At 43.9% G+C, this 24,935-nt stretch overlaps 1 protein-coding gene across 2 annotated transcripts in view; it reads left to right on the plus strand.

The window, feature by feature from the left end:
• The window catches only part of LOC139386286 (mastermind like transcriptional coactivator 2), a 135,361-nt gene that overhangs the window by 76,882 nt on the left and 33,544 nt on the right, over window positions 1-24,935 (plus strand). For both annotated transcript variants that reach the window (XM_071131781.1, XM_071131782.1), the window contains one exon: window positions 11,615-12,919. In XM_071131781.1, the coding sequence (XP_070987882.1) occupies window positions 11,615-12,919 (1,305 nt within the window). The remainder of the gene's footprint in view (window positions 1-11,614; window positions 12,920-24,935) is intronic.

The raw sequence follows: 24,935 nt of genomic DNA on the forward strand, positions 1-24,935 counted from the left end.
TCATTCCACTCAACCTGATCAAACAGCCACTCTCTGGCCTGCCTGTTACCCAGTTAACAAATACTGTCTCAGTCAACCTGATCAAACAGCCACTCTCTGGCCTGCCTGTTACCCTGGTAACAAATACTGTCTCAGTCAACCTGATCAAACAGCCACTCTCTGGCCTGCCTGTTACCCTGGTAACAAATACTGTCTCAGTAAACCTGATCAAACAGCCACTCTCTGGCCTGCCTGTTAACCTGTTAACAAATACTGTCTCAGTCAACCTGATCAAACAGCCACTCTCTGGCCTGCCTGTTACCCTGGTAACAAATACTGTCTCAGTAAACCTGATCAAACAGCCACTCTCTGGCCTGCCTGTTAACCTGTTAACAAATACTGTCTCAGTCAACCTGATCAAACAGCCACTCTCTGGCCTGCCTGTTACCCTGTTAACAAATACTGTCTCAGTCAACCTGATCGAACAGCCACTCTCTGGCCTGACTGTTACCCTGGTAACAAATACTGTCTCAGTCAACCTGATCAAACAGCCACTCTCTGGCCTGCCTGTTACCCTGGTAACAAATACTGTCTCAGTCAACCTGATCAAACAGCCACTCTCTGGCCTGCCTGTTAACCTGTTAACAAATACTGTCTCAGTCAACCTGATCAAACAGCCACTCTCTGGCCTGCCTGTTAACCTGTTAACAAATACTGTCTCAGTCAACCTGATCAAACAGCCACTCTCTGGCCTGACTGTTACCCTGTTAACAAATACTGTCTCAGTCAACCTGATCAAACAGCCACTCTCTGGCCTGACTGTTACCCTGTTAACAAATACTGTCTCAGTCAACTTCATCAAACAGCCACTCTCTGGCCTGCCTGTTACCCTGTTAACAAATACTGTCTCAGTCAACCTGATCAAACAGCCACTCTCTGGCCTGCCTGTTGCCCTGGTAACAAATACTGTCTGGAAGGGCACCCTATTTCCTGGTTCTTGTCCAAAGTGTAGTGAATAGGGATGTACACAGAAGACGACCCATGGTTAGTGAATAGGGACGTACACAGAAGACGACCCATGGTTAGTGAATAGGGACGTACACAGAAGACGACCCATGGTTAGTGAATAGGGATGTACACAGAAGACGACCCATGGTTAGTGAATAGGGACGTACACGGAAGACAACCCATGGTTAGTGAATAGGGACGTACACAGAAGACGACCCATGGTTAGTGAATAGGGACGTACACAGAAGACGACCCATGGTTAGTGAATAGGGACATACACAGAAGACGACCTATGGTTAGTGAATAGGGACGTACACAGAAGACGACCCATGGTTAGTGAATAGGGACATACACAGAAGACGACCTATGGTTAGTGAATAGGGACGTACACAGAAGACGACCCATGGTGAGTCACAGATATATCAGTAACTAGATTCAAATGCGGAGATGTACAAACTGGTATTTGACAACACATCTAAGCATGGCAACAGCAGATCAGAAAATAACTGAGCAGGCGAAGTAGCAGGGTAGAAACAGCGTGTACATCCTAAATGGCCCCTTATTTTCTATATAGTGCACTACTTTTGACAAGGGCCCATAGGATTCTGGGTAGAAGTAGTGCACTATATAGGGAATGTATTGCTGTTTGGCAGTCATCCAGCCTGCGAAGAACAGGAGTCACTCCCAGCCTTCAGGCTCTGAATCTGACTAATGACATGTAATGTGTGCCAGGCAGAGAGTGGAAAGAAACAAATCCCTTTTGTCCTCACGGTGAAGTTTATCTACACCACACTGATACTAACCCATCTCCTCTCCACTCCTCTCCTCTCTACTCCTCTCCTCTCCTTAGTGAAGTTTATCTACACCACACTGATACTAACCCATCTCTTCTCCACTCCTCTCATCTGTCCTCTCCTCTGTCCACTCCTCTCCACTCCTCTCCTTTGTCCTCTCCTCTGTCCAATCGTCTCCTCTCCTCTGTCCACTCCTCTCCACTCCTCTCCTCTCCTCTGTCCTCTCCTCTGTCCACTCCTCTCCACTCCTCTCCTCTCCTCTGTCCTCTCCTCTGTCCACTCCTCTCCCCTCCTCTGTCCTTCCTCTCCTCTGTCCTCTCCTCTGTCCACTCCTCTCCTCTGTCCTCTCCTCTCTCCACTACTCTCCTCTGTCCTCTCCTCTGTCCTCTCCTCTCTCCACTCCTCTCCTCTCTCCTCTCCTCTCTCCACTCCTATCCTCTCTCCTCCTCTCCTCTCTACTCCTCTCCTCTCCTTAGTGAAGTCGATCTACACCACACTGATACTAACCCATCTCCTCTCCTCTCCTCTGTCCTCTCCACTCCTCTCTACTCCTCTGTCCTCTCCTCTCTCCACTCCTCTCCTCCCCTCTCCTCTCTCCACTCCTCTCCTCTGTCCTCTCCTCTGTCCTCTCCTCTCCTCTCTTCTCCTCTCTCCACTCCTCTCCTCTGTCCTCTCCTCTGTCCTCTCCTCTCTCCACTCCTCTCTACTCCTCTCCTCTCCTCTGTCCTCTCCTCTCTACTCTTCTCCTCTCCTTAGTGAAGTCGATCTACACCACACTGATACTAACCCATCTCCTCTCCTCTCCTCTGTCTTCTCCACTCCTCTCCTCTCTACTCCTCTCCTGTCCTCTGTCCTCTCCACTCCTCTCCTCTCTACTCCTCTCCTGTCCTCAAACAGACAGCTCAGTGCATTCAACATGTCAATACCTCTCATAAATACAAGTAGTGATGAAGTCAATCTCTCCTCCACTTTGAGCCAGGAGAGATTGACATGCATATTATTAATATTAGCTCTCTGTGTACATCGAAGTACCAGCCGTGCTTCCCTGTTCTGAGACAATTACAATTTTCCCTCTTTGTGGCACCTGACCACACCACTGAACAGTAGTCCAGGTGTGACAAAACTAGGGCCTGTAGGACCTGCCTTGTTGATAGTGTTGTTAAGAAGGTAGAAACTAGGGCCTGTAGGACCTGCCTTGTTGATAGTGTTGTTAAGAAGGTAGAAACTAGGGCCTGTAGGACCTGCCTTGTTGATAGTGTTGTTAAGAAGGTAGAAACTAGGGCCTGTAGGACCTGCCTTGTTGATAGTGCTGTTAAGAAGGTAGAAACTAGGGCCTGTAGGACCTGCCTTGTTGATAGTGTTGTTAAGAAGGTAGAAACTATGGCCTGTAGGACCTGCCTTGTTGATAGTGTTGTTAAGAAGGTAGAAACTAGGACCTGTAGGACCTGCCTTGTTGATAGTGTTGTTAAGAAGACAGAGCAGCGCTTTATTATGGACAGACTTCTCCCCATCTTAGCTACTACTGCATCAATATGTTTTGACCATGACATCACCTCAACTTGCTCAAGTTCCACAGTATTCATTACAAGAGGTTAAAGGTTTAGTGAATGATTTGTCCCAAATACAATGCTTTTATTTTTATTTTTTATTTTTAGGACTAACTTATTCCTTGCCGCCCATTCTGAAACTAACTGCAGCTCTTTATTCAGTGCTGCAGTCATTTCAGTCACTGTAGTAGCTGATTTGTATATAGTGTTTGCTCAAAGCCAGTTGCATGTCATTAGTAAAGATTGAAAAAAGTAAGGGGCCTAAACAGCTGCCCTGGGGAATTCCTGATACTACCTGGATTATGTTGGAGAGGCTTCCATTAAAGAACACCCTCTGTGTTCTGTTAGACAGGTAACTCTTTATCCACATTATAACAGGGGGTGTAGAGGCTCAACACCCTCTGTGTTCTGTTAGACAAGTAACTCTTTATCCACATTATAGCAGGTGGTGTAAAGCCATAACACATACGTTTTTCCATCAGCAGACTATGATCGATAATGTCAAAAGCCGCACTGAAGTCTAACAAAACAACCCCCACAGTCTTTTTATGTCATCAATTTATCTCAGCCAATCATCAGTCATTTGTTTAAGTGTTTGTTGAATGTCCTTCCCTGTAAGCATGATGAAAGTTTGTTTGTTGTCAATTTGTTTCCTGGAAAATAGTATTGTATCTGGTCAAACACAATTTTTTCCAAAAGTTTACTAAGGGTTGGTAACAGGCTGATTGGTCAGCTATTTGAGCCAGTAAGGGGGGCTTTACTATTCTTAGGTAGAGGAATGACTTCAGCTTCCCTCCAGGCCTGAGGGCACACACTTTCTAGTAGGCTTAAATTGAAGATGTGGCAAATAGGAGTGGCAATATCGTCCGCTATTATCCTCAGTCGTTTTCCATCCAGATTGTCAGACCCCAGTGGCTTGTCATTGTTGATAAACAACAAAACTTTTTTCACCTCTTTCACCCTCACTTTACAGAATTCAAAAGTACAATGCTTGTCTTTCAAATTGTGGTCAGATATACTTGGATGTGTAGTGTCATCATTTGCTGCTGGCATGTGATGCCTAATTTGGCAATATCCGTGGGGTTTGTGAATGAGCCATCTGATTCAATGAATGACGGAGATGATATTGCCTTTTTTCCAAATATTTAATTGAAGATGCTCCAAAGCTTTTTACTATCATTCTTTATATAATTGATCTCTGTTTCATAATATAGTTTATTTTTATTTAATTTTGTCACATGATTTTTCAATTTGCAGTATGTTTGCCAATCGGTTGTGCAGACAGACTTATTTGCCATTCCTTTTGCCTCATCCCTCTCAACCATACACTGTTTCAATTCCTCATCAATCCAAGTGGATTTAACAGTTTTTACAGTCATTTCCTTAATGGGTGCTTATTAGTAACTGGAATAAGGAATTTCATAAATGTGTCAAGTGCAAAGTCTGTTTGCTCCTCATTACACACCACAGACCAGCAAATATTCTTTACATCGTCAACAGAGGAATTACTACAAAACTTATTGTATGACCTCTTATACACTATATTAGGCCCAGCCTTTGAAACTTTGCTTTTCCTAGATATGGTTACTATATTGTGATCACTACATCCTATGGATTTGGATACTGCTTTAGAGCAGATTTCTGCAACATTAGGGGGGGGGGGGGGGTGGTAGAAGCTGATCTGGGCAGCCATTTGACTAGATGTTCATGAGTCTTATGGCTGTTTAGAAGCAGTTGCCATATCAGGCAGTAATGCAACCAGTGAGGATGCTCTCGATGGTGCAGCTGTAGAACCTTTTGAGGATCTGAGGACCCATGCCAAATCTTTTCAGTCTCCTGAGGAGGAATAGATTTTGTCGTGCCTGCTTCATGTGCTTGGACTATGTTAGTTTGTTTGTGATGTGGACACCAAGGAACTTGAAGCTCTCAACCTGCTCCACTGCAGCCCCGTCGATGAGAATGGGGGCGTGGCTCGGTCCTCTTTTTCCTGCAGTCCACAATCGTCTCCTTTGTCTTGATCACGTTGAGGGAGAGGTTGTTGTCCTGGCACCACACGGCAAGGTCTCTGACCTCCTCCCTATAAGTCTGTCTCATTGTTGTCGGTGATCAGGCCTACCACTGTTGTGTCATTGGCAAACTTAATGATGGTGTTGGAGTCGTGCTTGGCCACGCAGTCGTGGGTGAACAGGGATTACAGGAGGGGACTGAGAACGCACCCCTGAGAGGCCCCCGTGTTAAGGATCAGCGTGGCGGATGTGTTGTTACCTACCCTTACCACCGGGGGGGGCGGCCCGTCAGGAAGTCCAGGATCCAGTTGCAGAGGGATGTGTTTAGTCTCAGGGTCTTTAGCTTATTTGATGAGCTTTGAGGGCACTATGTTGTTGAACGCTGAGCTGTAGTCAATGAATAGCATTCTCACATAGGTGTTCCTTTTGTCCAGGTGGGAAAGGGCAGTGTGGAAGTGTTGGGGCTGTATGCAAGTGGGTCTAGGGTTTAGGGTTTCTGGAATGATGGTGTTGATGTGAGCCATGACCAGCCTTTCAAAGCACTTCATGGCGTGAGTGCTACGCGTCTGTAGTCATTTAGGCACGTTACCTTAGTGTTCTTGGGACTATGGTGGTCTGCTTAAAACATGTTCGTATAACAGACTCGGACAGGGAGAGTTTGAAAATATCAGTGAAGACACTTGCTAGTTGGTCACCGTCCTGATAATCTGTCTGGCCCTGCGACCTTGTGAATGTTGACCTGTCTAAAGGTCTTACTCACATCGGCTGCGGGGAGGGTGATCACACAGTCTTCCGGTACAGCTGGTGCTCTCATGCATGTTTCAATGTTATTTGCCTCGAAGCGAGCATAAAAGTAGTTTAGCTTGCCTGGTAGGCTTGTGTCACCGGGTAGCTCTCAGCTGTGCTTCCTTTTGTAGTCTGTAATGATTTGCAGGCCACATCCGACAAGTGTCAGAGCCGGTGTACGACTCGATCTTAGTCCTTTATTGATGCGTTGCCTGTTTGATGGTTCTTCGGAGAGCATATCAGGATTTATTTTAAGCTTCCGGGTTTGAGTCCTGCTCATTGAAAGTGGCAGCTCTAACCTTTTAGCTCAGTGAGGATGCTGCCTCTAATCCATGGCTTCTGGTTGGGGTATGTACGTACTGTCACTTCAACAGTATTTAACATGAGATCCTCTCTAAGCTTTACAGGAATGTGGTTCTGAATATAGACAGCAACAGCAGCACCGCCCCTATTGGCATTTCTGTATTTCCGGTAGATGTTATAACCATGCAATTCTGCTACTGTATCATCAAATGTATTATCTAAGTGAGTTTAAGAATTAGTCAGAATATGAAAGTCTGTTACTAGCAAGTTATTGACTTCATGAACCTAGTTTCTTAAGCTACATATGTTGATATGGGCATTTTTTTGCACTTTTCTGTGATGCTTGATTGTTTTTAATGCTTTACTGGGAAGCTTATCAGAAGTAGATTTAAATTAAGTTACTTTCATTGTACCTGCCAACGCCCCTGGGATACTGTACATTTGATGACAACTCAGCAAAACAATGGAAGGGATTAACTAAACTGGTCGGGTCATTGATGAGTCATTGTCTCATCGCAGCCTTGAAATGCGTGGACAGAGTCCAGTAGTCAAGATGATTTGGATGGACTCCTTCATTCCTGTAAAGCAATTTCTGTTTCCAGGTGTCAAAGTTATCTATAAAAGTGATACCAACAGAACTACAGTAATATTTTAGCCATGTTTGTAATGCCTGTAGCCTGCTGAATCTTTCACACTGAATCTTTCAACTATCGTACCGGACCTGAAATGATTGGCCCCTTTTTGGAATCTTTCAGTGCAAGAATCAGTTCTTTAAAAACAATTTTCAGAAGTTCCGAGCTAACCCTCCTCATGTTGTTTGACACCACACGGACTACGACCGCGTCAGCTCCCAGCATCTGTTGTAGAACAGTCGGAAGAAGCCCTGTAGTGTCCTGTAGCTCCAGGATATTACAGGGGTTTTGCTCCTGTAATGTTATTCTTTAACTTTAAATAACACTCTTCAAATAACGTCTCATCTCTATGTGTCGATAATGGCCCCTGAATCACTGTAGTGTCTGTGGACTAAGGCTCTAAGACTGGAAAGCAATTCTTGGCAACTAGTAACTGACAGAATTAAATGAAGCTGGGGAGTTTTTTTTTCTCTCCAAATTCTTCTGTAGCTTGAGATCTATAATTAATTACCAGCATACACTTTTCTGTCCAGGATAAAGTTAGTAGCTTGAGAATGTGTTACAGTTTATCTAGAGGTGTCCCAAATGGCACCCTATTCCCTATATAGTGTTAGTATAAGGATTAGCCTGCCATTTTGGAGGCATCCCAACCCTCTCGTAGTGAATCATAGGTAAAGCCATCAGGAGCACAAAGAGAAGAAGCAGATAGATCTCAGAGAATGCCGGCATGATAAGTAGAATCTCTAATACAAAGGATAATTCTGGCTATCTCTACCCTGCAACGCAACACAATGGAGAGGGAGGTAGAATTTATGTAAACGAGAAAGATAAGATGAAAGCTTAAAAATATTCTTCTCTCTGTCGACGCTCGGTTCTGTCAGGTTCCTAAATATATCTGCTGGCTGCACCGATACACACTGAATATTCTCCAGACAACACGTTTCATCAATGTTTTTTTCCTCTTACCCTACTGTAGAGCAGCTCCTATCACCCTACTGTATAGCAGCTCCTATCACCCTACTGTATAGCAGCTCCTATCACCCTACTGTAGAGCAGCTCCTATTACCCTACTGTAGAGCAGCTCCTATCACCCTACTGTAGAGCAGCTCCTATTACCCTACTGTAGAGCAGCTCCTATCACCCTACTGTATAGCAGCTCCTATCACCCTACTGTAGAGCAGCTCCTATTACCCTACTGTAGAGCAGCTCCTATCACCCTACTGTAGAGCAGCTCCTATTACCCTACTGTAGAGCAGCTCCTATCACCCTACTGTATAGCAGCTCCTATCACCCTACTGTAGAGCAGCTCCTATCACCCTACTGTAGAGCAGCTCCTATCACCCTACTGTAGAACAGCTCCTATTACCCTACTGTAGAGCAGCTCCTATCACCCTACTGTAGAGCAGCTCCTATCACCCTACTGTAGAGCAGCTCCTATCACCCTACTGTAGAGCAGCTCCTATCACCCTACTGTAGAGCAGCTCCTATCACCCTACTGTAGAGCAGCTCCTATCACCCTACTGTAGAGCAGCTCCTATCACCCTACTGTAGAGCAGCTCCTATCACCCTACTGTAGAGCAGCTCCTATCACCCTACTGTAGAGCAGCTCCTATCACCCTACTGTAGAGCAGCTCCTATCACCCTACTGTAGAGCAGCTCCTATCACCCTACTGTAGAGCAGCTCCTATCACCCTACTGTAGAGCAGCTCCTATTACCCTACTGTAGTGTAGCTCCTATTCCTATCACCCTACTGTAGTGTAGCTCCTATTCCTATCACCCTACTGTAGTGTAGCTCCTCTTCCTATTACCCTACTGTAGTGTAGCTCCTCTTCCTATTACCCTGCTGTAGTGTAGCTCCTCTTCCTATCTTTCTAAGTCTTTACTAACATGCTGGCTGGTCTAGTCTTTACTAACATGCTGGCTGGTCTAGTCTTTACTAACATGCTGGCTGGTCTAGTCTTTACTAACATGCTGGCTGGTCTAGTCTTTACTAACATGCTGTCTGGTCTAGTCTTTACTAACATGCTGGCTGGCCTAGTCTTTACTAACATGCTGGCTGGCCTAGTCTTTACTAACATGCTGGCTGGTCTAGTCTTTACTAACATGCTGGCTGGTCTAGTCTTTACTAACATGCTGGCTGGTCTAGTCTTTACTAACATGCTGGCTGGTCTAGTCTTTACTAACATGCTGGCTGGTCTAGTCTTTACTAACATGCTGGCTGGCCTAGTCTTTACTAACATGCTGGCTGGCCTAGTCTTTACTAACATGCTGGCTGGCTGGTCTAGTCTTTACTAACATGCTGGCTGGTCAAGTCTCTGTTAATATGCTGGCTGGTCAAGTCTCTGCTAATATGCTGGCTGGCCAAGTCTCTGTTAATATGCTGGCTGGTCAAGTCTCTGTTAATATGCTGGCTGGTCAAGTCTCTGCTAATATGCTGGCTGGCCAAGTCTCTGTTAATATGCTGGCTGGTCAAGTCTCTGCTAATATGTTGGCTGGCCAAGTCTCTGTTAATATGCTGGCTGGCCAAGTCTCTGTTAATATGCTGGCTGGTCAAGTCTCTGTTAATATGCTGGCTGGTCAAGTCTCTGCTAATATGCTGGCTGGCCAAGTCTCTGTTAATATGCTGGCTGGTCAAGTCTCTGCTAATATGTTGGCTGGCCAAGTCTCTGTTAACATGCTGGCTGGTCAAGTCTCTGTTAATATGCTGGCTGGTAAAGTCTCTGTTAATATGCTGGCTGGCTGGTCAAGTCTCTGTTAACATGCTGGCTGGTCAAGTCTCTGTTAATATGCTGGCTGGCTGGTCAAGTCTCTGTTAACATGCTGGCTGGCTGGTCAAGTCTCTGCTAACATGCTGGCTGGCTGGTCAAGTCTCTGCTAACATGCTGGCTGGTCAAGTCTCTGTTAACATGCTGGCTGGTCAAGTCTAAGTTAACATGCTGGCTGGTCAAGTCTCTGTTAATATGCTGGCTGGTCAAGTCTCTGCTAACATGCTGGCTGGTCTAGTATCTGCTAACATGCTGGCTGGTCTAGTCTCTGCTAACATGCTGGCTGGTCTGGTATCTGCTAACATGCTGGCTGGTCTAGTCTCTGCTAACATGCTGGCTGGTCTAGTATCTGCTAACATGCTGGATGGTCTAGTATCTGCTAACATGCTGGCTGGTCTAGTATCTTCTAACATGCTGGATGGTCTAGTATCTGCTAACATGCTGGCTGGTCTAGTATCTGCTAACATGCTGGCTGGTCTAGTATCTGCTAACATGCTGGCTGGTCTAGTATCTGTTAACATGCTGGCTGGTCTAGTATCTGTTAACATGCTGGATGGTCTAGTATCTGTTAACATGCTGGATGGTCTAGTATCTGCTAACATGCTGGCTGGTCTAGTATCTGCTAACATGCTGGCTGGTCTAGTATCTGCTAACATGCTGGCTGGTCTAGTATCTGTTAACATGTTGGCTGGTCTAGTATCTGCTAACATGCTGGCTGGTCTAGTATCTGTTAACATGCTGGCTGGTCTAGTATCTGCTAACATGCTGGCTGGTCTAGTATCTGCTAACATGCTGGCTGGTCTAGTATCTGCTAACATGCTGGATGGTCTAGTATCTGCTAACATGCTGGCTGGTCTAGTCTCTGCTAACATGCTGGCTGGCTGGTCTAGTATCTGTTAACATGCTGGCTGGTCTAGTCTCTGCTAACATGCTGGCTGGTCTAGTCTCTGCTAACATGCTGGCTGGTCTAGTATCTGTTAACATGCTGGCTGGTCTAGTATCTGTTAACATGCTGGCTGGTCTAGTATCTGATAACATGCTGGCTGGTCAAATGGACAAGGTTTAAAGGCCTCGAAGCAGATTGTCGAAGCAGATTGTCGAAGCAGATTGTCGAAGCAGATTGTCGAAGCAGATTGCCGAAGCAGATTGCCGAAGCAGATTGCCGAAGCAGATTGCCGAAGCAGATTGTCGAAGCAGATTGTCGAAGCAGATTGTCGAAGCAGATTGCCGAAGCAGATTGTCGAAGCAGATTGTCGAAGCAGATTGCCGAAGCAGATTGCCGAAGCAGATTGTCGAAGCAGATTGTCATTAATTTACATAGAGACACTTTGTGCTCGGGCTACATTTGTATTATGATCATTTTAATTGGTTTAAAACATCAAAGAGCAGGATTTATTTGTACTGTATATAGGAGGTATTGGTATCTTCATTGTTAGATTGTCTTCAGACAACACTTGAATTGGACCAGCGCTAGTCGGCTTTAATCTGAGAGCCTTTTGTCAAGAAAGTCTGCCTTCCATGCATCAAGGTTTTCAGCTGTCCTGGCTACATAAAGATCTGGTTACATTGATGTCACGCTGATGATATATATCTGTTGGTTAGATTGTTATTCTATTAGGAAGGTAATAGCATTGAAGTGGGTATTTGTACCTTTTTTTTTTTCGACAGAAATATGAAAATACTCATTGTAACGATGAGAACATGCCACCACTTGAAATTACTATTGTATTCTGAAATGAAGATAATGTGACTGTGAGCAGTTTTTTCAATAGAGTTTTCCTTTTTCTCCACAGCTCCAAGGGTCTCTGAGGAGGAAGATCGAGGGCCATACTCCGGGCTACTCCTCTCAACAGAATGGCCTGTCCTGTGGGCCGTCGGGGCTGGACTTCAAACGTGTCCGTCTGGAGGGGGGCAGCGGTGGTTTGGGTGGGCCCTGTTCCTTCAGCTCACAGTCCATGGGAGGCGACGCATCGTCCATAGGCCACACCCTAAACAGGAAAAACAACAACAGCAGCTACATGATGCCCCATGGGGTCATGAACTCTGACCTCATCAACATGACCCTGAAGGAGATGAAGAAGGAACCTATAGACCATGTTACTTCCTGCGGCCAGAGGTCTACTGAGATGATGGTGTTCAGCAGCCAGATCGACCCGGAGCTTCAGGATCTGTTCGACGAGCTGACCAAGACCGTCCCGTCTCTGCATGACCAGGAGTTTGAGAAGATGCTGAAGCAGGACGATACGTTCGGCCTGGCGGATCTGGAGTGCAGTGCGGCTACCCTCTGCTCCCACCTGGAGAAGCCCATCAAGACAGAGTACTCCTCTCCAGACTACGGCCAGACACATGGCCATGGTGGCTCCTCACAGCTCCGCCCGGCATCCACTGGTCCCTCCTTCACCATGTCCAGCTCCTCCCCCATCACCAACCAGAAGAGCCAAGGCCAGGGGCCCTCAGGGCTGGCTGGACCCCCCAGCAGAGGTCTCCCTGGCTGGCCTGAGGTGTCCCATGCAGAGCAGCTAAAGCAGATGGCAGCCAACCAGAACCAGCAGCAACCCAACCCCCAGGCCCTGCTCCACCACCAACAGCCACACCAACAGGCTCAGGCTGGAGGGGGAGGAGGACCAGGGACCAGTTGGAACACGCAGCCCTCCTCCAGCTCCTTCCCCCAGGACAAGCTCTCCAACCCGGCCTCAATGGGCCAGAGGATCACCCCCCAGACCTCCATGGACAGTCAGGGTAAAGTCATAAACAACTGTCTGTTCAAGCCCAACGGACACAACACCTCCAGCCACCTGGATATGAAGGTGCTCAGCAACAAACCAATGCTCCACTTCAGCCCCAAAGCATCCCAGCAACCCTCCACTATGGCAGGTCCACTGAGTAAGACTACAGCCCATCAACAACAACAACAGCCGTCCACCTCAGCCCAGAACTTGAACACGAACCACCCAGTTCATAACTACCAGAACCCCCAGCAACAACGGCCCATGTCTGGGCCTCCTCACTTGCAGCCCAAGTCCCTGGCCCAGAGAACCCCTCTCAGCCAGCATGGAGCTGGACCTGGGCTCCACTTTAAACTGGCTCAACAACGACAGGTAATAAGCCCCTATATAAATACTTGGCTAATATAGATACTTGCATTCTATCCTTGCGGTGTTGTAGTGGTTGAATCCCAGGACTCGACTTAAACGCTAGGGACTTGGGACTCGACTCAGACTCGAGGTTTCGTGAGTTGACTACATCAGTGCGTTTTAAATATGTTCCATCGTTTATATGAAACAGTACATTTATCACATCAAATAAATATCACATCAAATATCATATGAAAACGAATATTGTATGTCTGCAATAGAAATGCATATATCTATCTAATACATATATATATCTAATACATATATCTATCTAATACATATATCAGGGTCAGGGTTCTGTGCAGGACAGTCAAGTTCTTCCACACCGATCTCGACAAACCATTTTGTATGGACCTCGCTTTGTGCATGGGGGCATTGTCATGCTCAAACAGGAAAGGGCCTTCCCCAAACCTTTGCTACAAAGTTGGAGCACAGAATCACCTAGAATGTTATTGTATGCTGTAGCGTTAAGATTTCCCTTTACTGGAACTAAGGGGCTTAGCCACAGTCATGAAAAACAGCCCCAGACCATTATTCCTTCTCCACCAAACTTTACAGTTGGCACTATGCATTGGGGCAGGTAGCGTTCTCCTGGCATCTGCCAAACCCAGATTTGTCTGTCGGACTGCCAGATTTTGAAGCGTGATTCATCACTTTAGAGAACGCGATTCCACTGCTCCAGAGTCCAATGGCGGCGAGCTTTACACCATTCCAGCCACTCTTGGCATTGGGCAGGGTGATCTTAAGTGTATGTGCGGCGGCTTGGCCATGGAAACCCATTTCATGAAGCTCCCAACGAATAGTTATTGTGCTGAAGTTGCTTCCAGAGGCTGTTTGGAACTTGGTAGTGAGTGTTGTAACCGAGGACATACGATTTTTAGGTGCTACGCGCTTCAGCACTCAGCTCTCTGTGAGCTTTTGTGGCCTACCACTTCGCGGCTGAGCCATTGTTGCTCCTAGACGTTTCCACTTGATAATAGCAGCACTTACAGTTAAAATAAAATAAAATGTTATTTGTCACATGCGTAGGATACAACCTTACCTTTACTTTAGTCTCTAAGTGATTAATAGGATAGTCTCTAACGGAGCTCATCCAGTTTATTCTCCAGTGATTAATAGGATAGTCTCTAACGGAGCTCATCCAGTTTATTCTCCAGTGATTAATAGGATAGTCTCTGATGGAGCTCATCCAGTTTATTCTCCAGTGATTAATAGGATAGTCTCTGATGGAGCTCATCAAGTTTATTCTCCAGTGATTAATAGGATAGTCTCTGATGGAGCTCATCCAGTTTATTCTCCAGTGATTAATAGGATAGTATCTGATGGAGCTCATCCAGTTTATTCTCCAGTGATTAATAGGATAGTCTCTGATGGAGCTCGTCCAGTTTATTCTCCAGTGATTAATAGGATAGTCTCTGATGGAGCTCCTCCAGTTTATTCTCCAGTGACTACACGTTCACCAATCAAACAGAGGGCAATGTCGGTCTATTTGCTCTCCGACGTAGTCTCGTCAGGATGCTTCCTATCCTGCCTCTCTTTTGCCGCCACTTTCACTTCCTGGTCCGGAGTAAGCAGGAAGTCCATAGTTTCCGACTCATTAAAGTAGAAATGTTCATCCAAATCGAGGTTAGTGATCCCTCTTCCCTCTTCTCTTCCCTCCCAAGCTAAAAGGCAGTAACTGCTCATAGAGTGGACCTGAGAAAAATGGCTTCAAAGTTGATTTTATTGTCCAGCCAAATTCATTTTAGGGAGCTCATTGGAGATGTAATGATCTGTTGCCTTGCTATGAGTACATTTGTTATTCATGTTGACCCTGACCTCTGACATGACCTTTGACCCTTAAACAGCAGTCACTGCCTTATTCCTTGGCATGATATGTTATAAATTGCAGGGTAATACCAAAGCAAAGAGCAGGATCTGCCATTTTCATTTGTTAGTTTACTATACTTCTCATTTATGCTATTAACACAAGAGCGGTGTAATTACTGACAGTGTAAAAGAGTTGCAACTGCATCCTTTGTGTGTCGTCCACTAAGATACCAGTTGAATTTACAACTGCATCCTTTGTGTGTCGTCCACTAAGATACCAGTTGAATTTACAACTGCATCCTTTGTGTGTCGTCCACTAAGATACCAGTTGAATTTACAACTGCATCCTTTGTGTGTCGTCCACTAAGATACCAGTTGAATTTACAACTGCATCCTTTGTGTGTCGTCCACTAAGATACCAGTTGAATTTACAACTGCATCCTTTGTGTGTCGTCCACTAAGATACCAGTTGAATTTACAACTGCATCCTTTGTGTGTCGTCCACTAAGATACCAGTTGAATTTACAACTGCATCCTTTGTGTGTCGTCCACTAAGATACCAGTTGAATTTACAACTGCATCCTTTGTGTGTCGTCCACTAAGATACCAGTTGAATTTACAACTGCATCCTTTGTGTGTCGTCCACTAAGATACCAGTTGAATTTACAACTGCATCCTTTGTGTGTCGTCCACTAAGATACCAGTTGAATTTACAACTGCATCCTTTGTGTGTCGTCCACTAAGATACCAGTTGAATTTACAACTGCATCCTTTGTGTGTCGTCCACTAAGATACCAGTTGAATTTACAACTGCATCCTTTGTGTGTCGTCCACTAAGATACCAGTTGAATTTACAACTGCATCCTTTGTGTGTCGTCCACTAAGATACCAGTTGAATTTACAACTGCATCCTTTGTGTGTCGTCCACTAAGATACCAGTTGAATTTACAACTGCATCCTTTGTGTGTCGTCCACTAAGATACCAGTTGAATTTACAACTGCATCCTTTGTGTGTCGTCCACTAAGATACCAGTTGAATTTACAACTGCATCCTTTGTGTGTCGTCCACTAAGATACCAGTTGAATTTACAACTGCATCCTTTGTGTGTCGTCCACTAAGATACCAGTTGAATTTACAACTGCATCCTTTGTGTGTCGTCCACTAAGATACCAGTTGAATTTACAACTGCATCCTTTGTGTGTCGTCCACTAAGATACCAGTTGAATTTACAACTGCATCCTTTGTGTGTCGTCCACTAAGATACCAGTTGAATTTACAACTGCATCCTTTGTGTGTCGTCCACTAAGATACCAGTTGAATTTACAACTGCATCCTTTGTGTGTCGTCCACTAAGATACCAGTTGAATTTACAACTGCATCCTTTGTGTGTCGTCCACTAAGATACCAGTTGAATTTACAACTGCATCCTTTGTGTGTCGTCCACTAAGATACCAGTTGAATTTACAACTGCATCCTTTGTGTGTCGTCCACTAAGATACCAGTTGAATTTACAACTGCATCCTTTGTGTGTCGTCCACTAAGATACCAGTTGAATTTACAACTGCATCCTTTGTGTGTCGTCCACTAAGATACCAGTTGAATTTACAACTGCATCCTTTGTGTGTCGTCCACTAAGATACCAGTTGAATTTACAACTGCATCCTTTGTGTGTCGTCCACTAAGATACCAGTTGAATTTACAACTGCATCCTTTGTGTGTCGTCCACTAAGATACCAGTTGAATTTACAACTGCATCCTTTGTGTGTCGTCCACTAAGATACCAGTTGAATTTACAACTGCATCCTTTGTGTGTCGTCCACTAAGATACCAGTTGAATTTACAACTGCATCCTTTGTGTGTCGTCCACTAAGATACCAGTTGAATTTACAACTGCATCCTTTGTGTGTCGTCCACTAAGATACCAGTTGAATTTACAACTGCATCCTTTGTGTGTCGTCCACTAAGATACCAGTTGAATTTACAACTGCATCCTTTGTGTGTCGTCCACTAAGATACCAGTTGAATTTACAACTGCATCCTTTGTGTGTCGTCCACTAAGATACCAGTTGCATTTACATAGAGATGTAGGTTCTGCGTCAGTCACATTACATACTGTGTTTGACAAGTAGCCCATGTCTTGTTATGTGAAAAGCAGCACTGCAGTTGTTTGAATTACATGTCGTGTAATATATATTGATGGAACATGATAGAAGTATGATGTAGGATAATACAAATGATCAAAAATGACCATGAGATTGCTAATAAAAACATTTTATTTGTATTTTTTCAAATGACACTTTTGAATGGATAAGTAAATAACAGATTTAAGAATACATTTGAAACATATTTACATATTCATATTCATAAGAGGACCCAAATGACATTTAGCTACAATTGAAAAAATGTTGACTAGTAACATTTCATTTTTAAGTAACATTTCATTTTTAAGTCAATCTTCTTCAGTGCTCCTCCACATTACTCCTCATCTGTTCAAAGCCAAGTCATTCCAGAACTGCCTTCTATTTTGCAGGTATCAGAGGACACAGTTTGGTGATGATGTTCATCTTCTTGGACTCTTCTATCCCTCTATCCTGTATACGTAGTGTCTCTAGAGTGACTTTCTTCATGAGGAAGTCAAGCTCTGTGAAGTCCTTTTCTTCATGGGCGACTTTGTAGAATCCACACCTGGATCCACACCTCATCTGGATCTCAGCCATCTCTTCCAGCTTTGGTGCTGCTGCCTTCTTCAGCTACACGATGGAATGGCCAGCTTTCCATGACAGGATGTTTTCCTTTTTCATTTCTACCACCTCCACTTTGCCTGCTTTGGAAGTGGCGACCACATGGAGGAAGTCCCCGAAGTCGTACACCACACCTCCAGGTCGAGCTTTCATTTCCTGTTCCACGCCATGGTGGAAACTGTCTGCAGTCGTGAAGGTGTGTCATGGCTCGCAGAACTTGAGGGTGATGTCCTGCATCAAAGTTGAGTCAGCATAGACTCCCCAGTGATGTTAGGAGGGACCAGTTTTCCACCGATGGCTTGACATCTCTCTCTCTCTCTGTTACGTAAGATTAAGTATTCTCCTCTGCCTTCCGACCAGCTGTTCCTTCATTGTTTTCTTCTTATTTTGAGACTCATTTTCCAATGGTGGCGAATGTCTCGTTAAAGGCAACGATTCTTCTTGTGAACAATGTTGTTTTCACACCTGGCATGCGAGGGAGCATGATAACCTTTTTGCATATCAATGTTCCTCACAGACCAGTCCTCTGGCCAATCTTTCTGTGCATCAGCCCGGTAATGGCTTCTGCTCTGCCCCTGCAGACTTCTTATGTTCCTCGTATTTTCTACAGTCGAGGTTGGTGATGGTGAATTCGGGTGCTGCATGGCTGTTGTCTCGGCAGGCTTGGGTTTCCATGGCCTCGTTCTCCCTGTGTTCCGTCTTCAGATGATGACCCTGCACCAAACAGAGCTCGCACTCCTCCTCTCCAAGCTGATGTTCCTTCCCTTTGCCGCCTTGCGATAGGGTTTCGTAACCGCAGCTGGCATCTCTGGGGCCGACCAATCAGCTGCTTGGGGGAATCCAAGAAGCCATTTCCTGAAATACACACATACATTTACACAAACCCACAACACAGAAACTGGGGAACGTGACATTCTCCTTGTAGTCATTATGCATGAACCGAATATTGACGTCAGTAGGGAGGTAGAGGCGATGTGGGGCTCTCGTCTGTAGTGGCTGATTGGGGGATGGAAGGACTCAATGTGTTGCAGGATTCATGTTAAATTTGCTGAAGCTTTGTTTCCCCTCCGGTCCTTTGGTGGAATCAGTTTGGTGGTGATTGACTTGCCCATCGTCAAGACAATCAGCCTGTCATTCTCTGGGTGGTAGCCCAATGTTGTCAGAAAAAACACATTGCACACCTGTTGTACAGAACCACTCTGGTTTGGAAGATGGTACAGAAACGACCTGCTGCGTTGACCTGTCAGCCGCTCTGGTTAGGAAGATGGTACAGAAACGACCTGCTGCGTTGACCTGTCAGCCGCTCTGGTTTGGAAGATGGTACAGAAACGACCTGCTGCGTTGACCTGTCAGCCGCTCTGGTTTGGAACATGGTACAGAAACGACCTGCTGCGTCGACCTGTCAGCTCCAACAGTGATTTTTTTTCTTAGATTGCTGTGCCACCATGTGGAAGATCCATGTCCTCTTCTCCTTATACTTCATCTACCAATACTTTTCCCATATCTCATTTTGCCTACCCTCTGAAAAAAAATATGTGTACATTGCCTCTTGCATTTGGTGACCACATGGCTTACCCATTGGTGGAATCTTGGAGAAAGTAATCAGGGACATGCATCCTAATGATTCTAATCAGATGATAATAATTAATACTGACATTTTCTGGTGTGCAAACATAATAACTATAATCGTTTTCAATTATTCTATAATATGTTGATTTTATCTTGCGCAAACATAATAATTCCCACTGTCATAACTTAATAACTTAATTTAATAACTTAATTTCATACCTGCCCCCAAAAAGGCTCTTAAATGTTCATCTTTATTTACAAATACACTTTTATTTTTGTTGCATGGAAGGACATTGACAGGAATAGTGTTGACGTGGTTGTCCTGTCCTAATACACCCTCAACATGGCAACTTTGATCCGCATAGATACTAGTCATCTAGACCACGGGGATTGGTGGAAGTCATGAAAAACTGTTGTTTTTCTGCGTTCATGTAATGACGGCACTGAAGCAGGTACATTGAGCTGGCAAGTCCAAGCTTGTTGTGCTAATGACATATACCACCAACAAAGGTATGACATATACCACCAACAAAGGTGACAGATATAATTTGGGATTTTAACTTTCCTGACTGGGACAGTGAAATAGAAAAGAGAACCAAAAACCCTGAACATGTGAGTAGATATATTATTGATGAGCAATTGTGTGTGTGTGTGTGTGTGTGTGTGTGTGTGTGTGTGTGTAATGTTACTGATTCAAATAACCCATGGAATGTCAGAATATAACTATAGGGATTATTTTAATTCTAGGTATAATAGATTCAAGCTAGTATAAAGTGCTGATAGTCTCTCATGGGAACATGTAGCACAAATCTATTGCTTCATGCTAATGCTAGCTAGGTAGGTTTTGGTTTTGGGCGCGTCAGTTTTAGCTAGGTGGTTGTCACTGGCTAGAAATGGTGTGTATGGTGTATGTACGGTGATTCAAAGAAACCATCAGATGAAATTTCAGAATATAATTCATTTTATGGCAAATAGATTGAAGTTAGTATCAATTGCAGATCTCCTCTTATGAGAGCAGGTAGCATTGTTTGTCTACGCTCGCTTTACTTGCTAGCTAATTAATATTGATGTCAGATGTACTTAGCTAGCAAGTTCTTACCAGGGTCTGGATGTCGGCGTTTCAGAGCCCGTTCAACCATCATTTTCTGCCGGGAATAGGGTGCCGTGGTGTTGTATCCCTAGATTAGCAATGTGTGTGTGTGTAGCTGTCAGTCAGTGTCATACAGGTTTGACTGCATCACTATCAGAATAAAGTGATATGAAACCAAGGTAAAACAGCCAAAGGCAGGTTGAAACGTTTTGCAGTTACTGCTAAAACGACCCCCATGTTCTCCTGAACTCAATACAATAGAGGCAGGATACTTGTCCACGTGATTAAGCATGTATGTAATGCAACAAAAATGACATTAACTAATTTTTGACGAAATGAGCAGTTACTGTCTTTTTGCTTGGGAGGGCAGTTCTGATGTCCAGAAGATTTTTGGGGGGGTCATAGGAAATGATGGCGGAGACATTATGTACAAACAAAGTTAAGATCAGCGTGGGAAAAAAACCACACAAAACAATTGGGAATCTCTTCAATGATCTCTTCATTAAAAAATGTTTGGCAATCTCTTCCTTTCAATTATTGATATATACCTATTGATTTCCAACCCTATCCCACAGCTACCAAAACAAGATACAGGACTGATATAGAGACATGGCTCACACAGACAAAGAGATAGAGAGGGGTGTGAGATAGAGATGGAGAGATAGAGAGAGAGGGGTGAGAGATGGAGAGGTAGAGACAAAGAGAGATAGAGAGGGGTGAGAGATGGAGAGGTAGAGACAAAGAGAGATAGAGAGGGGTGAGAGATGGAGAGGTAGAGACAAAGAGAGATAGAGAGGGGTGAGAGATGGAGAGGTAGAGACAAAGAGAGATAGAGAGAGGTGAGAGATGGAGAGGTAGAGACAAAGATGGAGAGGGAGGAGTGAGAGAGAGAGGGAGGGATGAGAGATGGAGAGGTGGAGACAAAGCTAGAGAGGGAGGGGTGAGAGAGATGGAGAAGTAGAGACAAAGAGATGGAGAGGTAGCGACAGAGAGAGCGAGGGGTGAGAGAGAGATGGAGAGGTAGAGACAGAGAGGGGTGGTAGGGTAGCCTAGTGGTTAGAGCGTTGGACTAGTAACTGGAAAGTTGCAAGTTCAAACCCCCGAGCTGACAAGGTACAAATCTGTCGTTCTGCCCCTGAACAGGCAGTTAACCCACTGTTCCTAGGCCGTCATTGAAAATAAGAATTTGTTCTTAACTGGCTTGCCTAGTTAAATAAAGGTAAAAAAAAAAAGGGGTGAGAGATGGAGAGGTAGAGACAAAGAGAGAGAGGGAGGGGTGAGAGAGAGGTGGAGACAAAGAAAGAGAGGCAGGGGTGAGTGGGAGAGGTGGAGACAAAGAGAGGAAGGAGAGGGTGGGGGGGTGAGAGGGAGATAAAGAGAGAGAGAGTGAGAGGGGGTGAGAGAGAGAGAGATGGAGAGGTAGAGACAGAGAGAGGGAGGGGTGAGAGAGAGATGGAGAGGTAGAGACAGAGAGGGGTGAGAGATGGAGAGGTAGAGACAAAGAGAGAGAGAGAGGGAGATAAAGAGAGTGAGAGGGGGTGAGAGAGAGAGAGCGGGGTGAGGAAGAAGGAGAAGGAGAGAGCCTGTCTCTGTATCATGCTTATCACTCCTCAGTTTCTTCTGGTCTCAGTTTGGCTCATGGCAATGGCTTTGTTGGTGGGCTCGGCACTCTGCTGTGTAAATCTGTAAGGAACAACAGTGTGAAGCTAGCTGTTTCCTGGTGTTCTATCCCTTCTCATTCTACATAGTTTGGGTATTTTTCTTCTTCTGTCTTCTCTTGGTTTGCTTCCCAAATGGCACCCTATTCCCTATGCAGTGGACTACTTTAAACCAGATCCCATAGCAGAACCCAGAGTGCCATGGTCAAAAGTTCTGCACTACATAGGGAATAGGGTGCCCTGGTCTAAAGTAGTGCACTACATAGGGAATAGGGTGCTTTGGTCTAAAGTAGTGCACTACATAGGGAATAGGCTGCCATTTCAGACACAACAAGTTGTGTGTGTCTCTCTCTCTCTCTTGAATATGTATTTCCCCTGGAAAGGTTTGTGATGATGACACGGCTTGCCAGAGCGTGTCTAGAGGAACATGCAGGACTGCTAATCTCCCCGGCTGTCATGCCGACTCTGCGTCAGGACAGGGATGGGCACAGCAGGGGCTGTTAATTGGAGGTTGTTAGCTACAAGGGACAAGTAGTAGAAGATGACAGTAATCTACTGAGCCCAGTTCTGGAGATTCAACACTGATCTGTTATGATTGGGGAGATTTAAAGAGCGTATCCTTTTTTTTAATGTCTTACTGCAGAAATAGTATCTTTTAGCCGTAGTTCCTTTGTGCGGAATGAGAATGCGAAACCACAGAAGAGGAGAGGGAGAGGAGAGGGAGATATTGTAAGGTCTTGGTTTTCAGATTAAGTGGGAATAGGGCAGAGGAAGAGAGGAAAGGAGAGTAGGACAGGAAGGAACTTGTTGGATTGTCACTAGGTGCTGGTGAAAGAGAATCAGGCAGTCACAAAGTCAGCTGGCGGGACATTTGCATCCTGGGAGACCATAGAAATCTATTTGATACCATGGTTTACGAAGGGCAAGACATTATCTGATACTGCTTTGTGCTGTTACTAGCAGTAGTAGTGGTATGAATAGTAGTCATATTAGCTTTAGTGTAGTAGTAGTAATAGTAGCAGCAGTAGTAGTAGTAGTAGTAGTAGTAGTAACATTAGCAGCAGCAGTAGTAGTAATAGTAGTAGTAATAGTAATAGTATCGGTAATAGTAGTAATAGTAGTAGTAGTAGTAGTAGTAACAGTGGTAGTAGTAATAGTAATAGGGGTAATAGTAGTAGTAGTAGTAGTAGTAGTAGTAGTGGTAGTAGTAATAGTAGTAGTAGTAGTAGTACTAGTAATAGTAGTACTAGTAGTAATAGTGATAGTAGTAATAGTAGTAGTAGTAATAGTAATAGTAGTAATAGTAGTAATAGTGATAGTAGTAATAGTAGTAGTAGTAATAGTAGTAGTAGTAATAGTAGTAGTAGTAGTAGTAGTAGTAATAGTGGTAATAGTAGTAGTAGTAGTAGTGGTAGTAGTAATAGTAATAGTAGTACTAGTAATAGTAGTAATAGTAGTAATAGTGATAGTAGTACTAGTAGTAGTAGTAATAGTAATAGTAGTAATAGTGATAGTAGTAATAGTAGTAGTAGTAATAGTAGTAGTAGTAGTAATAGTAGTAGTAGTAATAGTAGTAGTAATAGTAGTAATAGTGGTAATAGTAATAGTGGTGGTAGTAGTAGTAGTAGTAATAGTGGTAGTATTAGTAATAGTAATAGTATCGGTAATAGTAGTAGTAATAGTAGTAATAGCAATAGTAGTAGTAATAGTGGTGGTAGTAGTAGTAGTAGTAGAAATAGTACTAGTAGTAGTAGTAATAGTGGTAGTAGTAGTAGTAATAGCAATAGTAGTAGTAATAGTAGTAGTAGTAGTAGTAATGGTAGTAGTAGTAGTAGTAATAGTGATAGAACTAGTACTAGTAGTGATAGTACTAGTAGTAATAGTAGTACTCGTAGTAGTAGTAATAGTAGTAGTAGTAGTAGTGGTAGTGGTATTAGTGGTAGTAATAGTTGTAGTAGTAGTAGTGGTAGTAATAGTAGTAGTAGTAGTAGTAGTGGTATTAGTAGTAGTTGTAGTAATAGTAGTAGTAGTAATAGTAGTAGTAGTAGTAATAGTGGTAGTAGTAGTAGTAGTAGTAATAGTGGTAGTAGTAGTAGTAGTAGTAGTAATAGTAGTAGTAATAGTAGTAATAGTGGTGGTAGTAGTAGTAGTAGTAGAAATAGTACTACTAGTAGTAGTAATAGTGGTAGTAGTAGTAGTGATAGCACTAGTAGTAGTAATAGTAGTAGTAGTAGTAGTAGTGGTAGTAGTAGTAGTAATAGTGGTGGTAGTAGTAGTATTAGTGGTAGTAGTAGTAACAGTATTAGTAGTAGTAGTAATAGTGGTAGTAGTAGTAATAGTGGTAGTAGTAGTAGTAGTAGTAGTAGTAGTAGTAGTAGTGGTGGTAGTAGTGGTAGTAGTAGTGGTGGTGGTGGTGGTGGTGGTGGTGGTGGTAGTAGTAGTAGTGGTGGTGGTGGTGGTAGTAGTAGTATTATTATTATTAGTGGTAGTAGTAATAGTAGTAGTAGTAGTAACAGTAGTAGTAATAGTGGTTTTAGTAGTAGTAATGGTGGTTGTAGTAGTAGTAGTAATAGTGGTAGTAGTAGTAGTAATAGTAGCAATAGTGGTAGTAGTAGTAGTAGTAGAAATAGTACTAGTGTCACTAGGTGCTGGTGAAAGAGAATCAGGCAGTCACAAAGTCAGCTGGCGGGACATTTGCATCCTGGGAGACCATAGAAATCTATTTGATACCATGGTTTACGAAGGGCAAGACATTATCTGATACTGCTTTGTGCTGTTACTAGCAGTAGTAGTGGTATGAATAGTAGTCATATTAGCATCAGTGTAGTAGTAGTAATAGTAGCAGTAGTAGTAGTAGTAGTAGTAGTAGTAGTAGTAGTAACATTAGCAGCAGCAGTAGTAGTAATAGTAGTAGTAATAGTATCGGTAATAGTAGTAATAGTAGTAGTAGTAGTAGTAGTAGTAGTAACAGTGGTAGTAGTAGTAGTAACAGTGGTAGTAGTAATAGTAATAGGGGTAATAGTAGTAGTAGTAGTAGTAGTGGTAGTAGTAATAGTAATAGTAGTAATAGTAGTAATAGTGATAGTAGTAATAGTAGTAATAGTGATAGTAG

This window comes from Oncorhynchus clarkii, chromosome 27 (assembly GCF_045791955.1).
Source record: "Oncorhynchus clarkii lewisi isolate Uvic-CL-2024 chromosome 27, UVic_Ocla_1.0, whole genome shotgun sequence".
NCBI classification, from domain to species: Eukaryota; Metazoa; Chordata; class Actinopteri; order Salmoniformes; family Salmonidae; genus Oncorhynchus; species Oncorhynchus clarkii.